The sequence below is a fragment of the Eleginops maclovinus genome, chromosome 12 (assembly GCF_036324505.1).
Source record: "Eleginops maclovinus isolate JMC-PN-2008 ecotype Puerto Natales chromosome 12, JC_Emac_rtc_rv5, whole genome shotgun sequence".
NCBI lineage: Eukaryota > Metazoa > Chordata > Actinopteri > Perciformes > Eleginopidae > Eleginops > Eleginops maclovinus.
In genome coordinates, this window is record NC_086360.1 from 3,492,703 (window position 1) to 3,499,976 (window position 7,274).

Below are 7,274 nucleotides of genomic sequence, written 5' to 3' on the forward strand. Positions count from 1 at the left end.
TGTAAACATTTTGAACATTTTGAGAGTCGAGTTAGGTCCCGAGTTAGCCCTGATAGCTGGGGTGATATCTTCCACATTGAAGGCTGATCAACAGTGACTTTTTACATTACATTTAACTAACACTTTTATCCAAAGCCACTTAAGTGCACACACCTATGAAGAAACTAACTCAGTCCTGCAGGAACCTTTTCTGTCTATAAGCCATATTTCCCTGGGGAAATAATTCAGAAGTATCAGAAATGCAGAGATCTGAACAGCTTACACTCATGGGAACGTGCAAAACTGCACCAGGCATTTCTTCTCATAACATCTGTCATGTCCTCTGCAACAGTCCCAACGATGTTTGGTCTTGATCACTAACCTTATTTTAAAATATGGTCTGGAAACAGCTGCATCTCCCCTCAGGAGATCAAGAATGCAAGGTTTTAGGTTTGAGCGATTTCCTAGATTAGTTATTTCATGTAAATTAACTACATTTATTTTTCTGTTTCAGTGAAAAGTTATATTAAGGGGTCTTGCATTGTTATTCATACAAATATGGATACGTAAGAACGTTTTATTTTCCCCACCTTGGACAAAAAACTCACCATTGAGCCAGCATGAATGTAAAGAAACACATTTTATTTTAAAATAGTACAACAGTTATAATACAATGAGAACAGTTGGCATTTGGTCTTGATGAATATGATGCAGTTTGACCGTGAAACCCTCTCCTTGAAAAGATCAATCATTTAGTTATATTTAGAGAACTCACTTGTCATTTCAAAAACAACATAATCATTTTAAGAATGCTATAAAACATAGTCCACAAAGCACAGTTTTGTACAACTGCTTCATTACTAGTTTTATTGCACACTGAGGAACCTCCTCTTCTTGGCTGTGTGTGTGTACGCATGGTGACGCCATTCCACATCCGCCGTACTCTCGTTCTCCAGGGTGCCCAGTTTGATCATGTACACTGCACAAAAGAGAAGGGGTTAACATATGCCACAACTTGCTAAAATTATTAAAGGTTTTAAACTTTCGATAATATGTTAAACTACAAGGCAAACTATGAACATAAGTCAAATACTAAGTCAATATTTCATAATGTTTACCAAGCCGGGGGGTGTTTTCTATTCAAGATGATCGAATGGCGATATGCACACAAGTACCGCATGTAGTTTTATGGATTCAAATACTGTCCTACCATCATACTAATTGGGACTCATTAATTAAAGCAAGTGTACAGGAGGGTGATGGGGGGTGCAATCAACCATTCCCTTTCACTTTTTTAGTTTTAATTAATTTAATTTGACCAATTTTATCCAGCCCACATGAACAATCAATAAGTAGCTTTAAGTATATAGATGCCGCTCTTTGTAGTCTTTCTATGGGAGTTGTAGTTTCACCACAGAGAATGCACATCAATAACGGGTTGGCGCATCATAAACACGTTGCTCAGTGTAAGTGCAATCACTTCTCTTATTTCCTGATGTATTCTCCTCACCCTTTTCCTCAACCACATTTTGTTTTTCATTGAGGTCGAGGAGAAGTGGTTAGGAGAAGACAAGATTTCTTTTCGTATTTGACTGCATGTGTGCTCCTGCTCCCATTCTGGGCGCAGCTAAGCTAATCCATCGACACATACTCTACTTACGTTTCATTTCAAACCTGGGTCCGACTTCCGTCAGCTCAACGTTCCTGTGGTCTGTTTTCTTGTAGGTGTGATGTCTGTAATAAAATAAAAAGAACAAGGTTTAACTCTTAGCACTGTTTACATTGATTAATGTTTACTTCTTTGTATTATTATACTGTATTTATCTTTATTGAACTAGGACCAAAAAATGGAAGAGAGAGAGTATTACATTGGCTCTCTAACACCTATTTTATTTCTTCTTGCATTTTTTTCTATATCCTAATCAATTGTATGTTGCACTGTAGGAGGAACTTGATACATAAAATGTTCATTGCCAAATTTAGCTACTGTAAACGACTATTTCACACTGACCTGAAAGAGATGAAGTCCTCTTGGTTGGAGAATGTGATGACCCGCCTACTGTCCTCCTTTGGCACCGGAAAGAGATACTTGAGGATGTTTGATACCTGCGTGAGCACAACTCATTAGCTACTCCCAAAAAACCGACAGGATGGGGAGTAACAGATTACATGGAGCTGGAGTACATAATCCGGATACAAAATAAAAGAAGGTACCTGTATTCCCTTACAGTTACATAAAAAAGATGTAATCAGATTACTGTTAACTTTTCAAAAATCTGGGATTTCGAGCAGGATTACAGCGTAACTAAAACCTAAAAAGAGCATACAGTGTGTGTTGTAAAATCAGATGTTCTCTCTCCTCTGTCAGCTGTTCTGTTCTGTAGGTTAATACTTTAAGAGTGAATCTATACGCCTACTGCCTGAATCTGCTTTATGGTTTCACTTTATTTGGTTCATTTGTTCTGTTTTTAATTCAGCAGGTGAACCAAAGTAAAAAAACATCTTATTGATATTTATTTCCTCTAGTATTTATCTGCATTGCATTTGATAAGCATAAATCATTCATCTGTATTAATTGTATTATTTATTACTACAATACAAAGTACTTTATTTTACTTACAATATTTGATTTTACATTCTCTTGTCGATCTTATTCTCTTTACATGCTTATAGACTCCTGCATTTACTTGGTCACTGACAACATTCTCCTCACCAAAAGTGGCATTGAAGAGTCCTGCGCTTGAGCCGAAAATATTGTATTTATTTATTTTTTACTTTATCTATTTTTTTTCTTACACATACAGCTCCGAAAAAATGAAGAGACCACTCCACACGTTTCTTAAATCTTTATCTCTACATGTATGGCTGCCAGTCCAGTGTCTGTTGAATTCCAACACAGAAACATTGTCAGTAGTTTATAGAATATAATAATAATCATTTAACTCAAACACATATCTATAAATAATAAAACCAGAGAAAATATAATGCTGCGGTGGTCTCTTCATTTTGTCCGCGGCTGTGTGTAGTTTAATTTATCTGCACTATTTTAATCTACTCCGTTTCTTTTTGCACTATTTTCATTTTATTTTTAAAATGTGTTTTATTGTTTTATGTTCTATATATATTATGTTGCATTGTTGGAGGAGCTCGATATTTAAGATTTCCATTGCCATATCTACTCTGTAGCTGCTGTGCATATGACAATAAAAGCTCCTAATCTAAAGATAAAGGAAATTAATCAGGTACTTTTTTATTATGAAACTCATTATAGGTCACTGATTATGTATTATTTTTCACAGGTTACTAGTATTTGTAACGGAATACATTTTTGAAGTGACCCTCCCAACCCTGGAGAAGGGGAATTTATCTATGGCATGTGTGCAATGGTCCTGCACTCACCCTGGTGCCGAGGCGCGAGGAGAAGTTGTGGAAGATGAGGTGGGGGTAGGCCTCAGACATGGTGCCTATGTCGGGAACATCGTGCCTCATCACCACGTTGTACAGGGTGAAGTATGCCGTGGGGCCAAAAGGCAAGTGGCACACCACCAGGCCATCTGGAGGTAAGAAACAGCATAAAGAAGACCTCTGATTTACTTGGATTTTAAGATAAATAGATAGACAGTTTATTTATCTTGGAAATGATCTTGTCACAGCAGCATTAAAAAAAAAATAGAGAAACATAAACATTTGTAAAAAAAACAACATATTCTCAGTAAAAAAATACCTATATTCAGAGGAGGATCTAAACTTAATTAAATATACAGAACACATTAAAATACTCTCTAACAAACCAATCTACTAAGTGTACTCTATAAAGAAATTGTTTACAGAATCGTAATCGTACATTTAATCAGGTAACCACTCCATCAAATAGTGTTTCATACCTTACTCCTGAATCCTACACATTTTAAAATATTTGTGAGTTTAACCATCAACTTAAAATATGCAGTCTAAATACATCTGCGGCAAGCGTAGTCCGTTGATGTTACACTAACAAACTTCCTCAGCCTTTGAAACTGAAACCATTTAGCGAGACATTTTTTTAGTGTTTCCTGGCAAACAGTGGGAGAAAAATGACATTAAAACATCGGCCAAATTTATATTCTTAACATCGGCAAAGAAATTTAGCATCGGTGCATCCCTTGTAAACACCCCACTGGTGAATGTCAGAAGCGTCTGTGTCATAATAACGGTGGATGCTAACAAGTCGCTAAATAACAGACTAAACGTCATCACGCCGAACATTAGCCGCCTGCAGTGCAGTGCTAAGCTGTAGAGATGAACAGTCTAGTGACCGCGATGTAGTTTGTTTATAGCATTAAAGTTAGCTTCTGATGTTTTGCATTTACAAATCATGAAAGTGGAGTTCAAATGTAGAGATGAAAAAAACCTGAGATTCTCATAAATGTTTGTTCCCATTGCATCTAGTCGAGGGAGTTCTTTGCCATGATATCTTCCAGGTTTGCCGAAAAATGTGCTTCAGAACAGCAGCACTCTAACAGAGATAACTCTGCTTTGGTTGCTTCCTGTAGGAGGAGTCTCCTGATCAAAGCCAGAGCGACCAATCATGTCTAAACATGAGACTGAGCTGAGCGTGCGTACCTGGCTGTCCTCTGGTTTCGTGTATGATGACGAGGTCAGTGACGTTGTTGGCTTTGCAGGCCCCCACCAGTGCGTTGATCTCGTGGCCTCCTCTGTTCATGCGCTGGGCTCCGGGAAACATCAGCTTTACCTCCTGGAACAATTGACATTAAGCACAACTTAATCTCTGCTCTCTTTCTAACTCCGCTCTAGAACAGGGTGTACTTTAATATCACCATACCAGTACACTTAAAGTGACACTGATCCATACACATGCAAGATGGCGCCGTGGATGGCTGCCTCTGTGTTTTGGGGCGCTCTGTTTTGTCTTGTTTTATTCAGTACACCGAGCTCTTTCACCAGGGAAGAGCTTATAAACATCGGAGACACCACTACAGCGGATTACTTCCCCAATTCTCTCTGTTCTTCTGTGGAATTGTTAGACATACGTGTCAAAGGTATGCTCTGTGAACTATATCTTGTTCTTTTTAATATTGTAAATCCTGCACAACATGTTGCACATTAGCTCTCTTTAAATCTGCACAGCTCTCCGCTTTGAATGTAGTATATGTTATATTTCATAATGTTTTACTGTACAGTTTCTCACATTTTTTTTATAATAGTACTATTTTGTGCTACATATTCTCCTTTCTGTGTCTTTGTATGCACCATTATACCAAAGCAAGTCCTGACCTTGGAAAACATTTTGAGTCTGGAGCTGGGGTCTCTGGATGTGGTCACCATGATTTTAGGATCTTCCACTCCGGCCCATTTATATTCATCATCCATGTGGGAGCTGACACCTGCAGGAACAAGAGCCAATCAGAGCCAATGAATACACTGAAGCCTGCACTGATTCATCAGAGAGCATGCTGCCTAAAGAAGAGGGGACTATAACACGAACCTTCTGCGCCTTCATCGTCGTACTCCAGGAGTTTCTGCAGCTCGAGGGCTTCTTTGCGTACTTCAGTTGGAAGGAGACGATTCTCTGCAAAAGGACAAGGACAGCTTGTGTTAAACCAGGATCAGTGCTTGATCACGCAGGGACAATGGAACTGATGATCCTGCATTCCCACCATCAAGGGCTCCCTTGAGCTTCTGCTTCTTCTCCTCAATGGTTCGGAGCCTGTCCTCCTGGGCCTTCCTGTACAGGTACTCTCGCCGCTGTCTCACCTCTCGACGAAGCTGGAATAATATTACACCAAATCCTCAAATACACTAACGTCATTTTAACGATATCATTCGAATCTGAATAGCTTTATTAGTCCCACAGCGGGGAAATGTACATTGTTACAGTAAAGAGTGGCATAGCAGGTAAAAAAAGGCATGCGATAATACATAATAATGTAGCCTAACTTATCAAATATAGAGAAGAAAAGCGCACTTTAGTAATAAAATAAAAGGCTAACAATTACACATCCATGGCCAAAATTGAGTGATTAAGTGTAAATTGTGTGCATTTGACACTTATATAACAACATTGAAGTGTCAGCAGGGCTACATAATGAATTGAAGTCACAATATGGGCTAGTGCAATGTTCAAATCGCAGAGGTGTAATTTTGATTTAAGAGTGTAAGAAAATCATATAATCATCTAGACTTAATAAAATATCTTTGTTTGTTGAAGATCCTGCTAAAAACACACGACGACCATTTTAAACATACATGTCAATAATAATCAATCCCTCAATAAAATAATCTCAATGATGTATTCATTCCACATTTTGCAGTCCAAGTCATAAAACTGGAATCAATTTAAAATGAGGTTTATCATGACACCATGGAATATACACCATGATAAGCGACCAATTTTGATTTTGATACTCATTTAGAAGATATTTGGGTTTATAATAAAGGCTAATGTAAATAACAGGATTTCTAAATGCAGTTCTGGTTCAGTCCTAAAAGAGCCATTTTCATACAGATAGAAAAATAGATAGCTTGTTAAGTTAGCTATGTGATCTACGTAACAATATATAAAATAATAGGTCATATACATAATGCAAGATAAAAAGGATATACGTTGTGCACCAGACTGTGATGTTTACATTGAATAAAGATACTGTACCACGCGCACATATGATACATTAAGTAACATCTATCGTTAGCTCGAATGCTAATGCAAGGTTCAAAACAAAGATGTAAAATACGTTATAAAATACGTGTTAAGATTCAAGACTTAGGCTTTTTAAACTTACCATGATGATTCTCTAGCATGTAGCACTACTCACATGGAGAAAGCAGGACAATCGAACAAGCGCTTCCTTCATTGGCAGACAGAGGAGCCAATGAGAGCGCTCGATACTGATTTTAAAGCTTTTCAAAATAAAAGCCCGAGTTCCAAGGAAACGGCCTTGCGGTAGGCGGCTAATTTTGACAGATGTTTTACTTCATACAACCATGCTTAAAACATCCATGCTTCAAACTAGCACAAAAACGAGTTACTCACAAATGATTTAATCAATACACTAACTGTTATGGTCATGTGATCATTAGGATAAAACTATCTGTGTAAGGATCTCTTTTGTATCACTTTCAAAAGGCGTTGTAAACATAAACTTTTTCAGGACTCCGGTAATACCCTAGGTTGTAGTAGATTGATTGTGTTTAAACGCTGTGTACCTGCCTACAATCCACAGCAAAATGTACTTGCATTGGAATAAAGTCATTTGACCTATCAAGGCAGCGTGACAGGTCATTGTGTAGTTTTATTT

General features: G+C 37.7%; 1 protein-coding gene across 1 annotated transcript; it reads right to left on the reverse strand.

The window, feature by feature from the left end:
* Positions 1–600: 600 nt before the first annotated feature.
* Positions 601–6,887, reverse strand: imp4 (IMP U3 small nucleolar ribonucleoprotein 4). The gene is made up of 9 exons (XM_063897227.1): positions 6,759–6,887; positions 5,637–5,745; positions 5,465–5,548; positions 5,254–5,363; positions 4,582–4,714; positions 3,379–3,533; positions 1,991–2,085; positions 1,640–1,713; positions 601–958 (listed from the first exon to the last, which is right to left on the reverse strand). The coding sequence occupies exons 1-9, from the start codon at positions 6,759–6,761 to the stop codon at positions 846–848; spliced, it is 876 nt and encodes a 291-aa protein (XP_063753297.1). The 5' UTR covers positions 6,762–6,887; the 3' UTR covers positions 601–845.
* Positions 6,888–7,274: the final 387 nt, after the last annotated feature.

What these genes read in the sequence shown, in the direction of transcription:
- imp4 (XM_063897227.1), bottom strand. An exon ending in GCTCAAGGGAGCCCTTGATG is followed by an intron (nt 5,549 to 5,636) that starts GTGGGAATGCAG and finishes GTCCTTTTGCAG; the next exon opens with AGAATCGTCTCCTTCCAACT. An exon ending in CCTCGCGCCTCGGCACCAGG is followed by an intron (nt 2,086 to 3,378) that starts GTGAGTGCAGGA and finishes GTGCTCACGCAG; the next exon opens with GTATCAAACATCCTCAAGTA.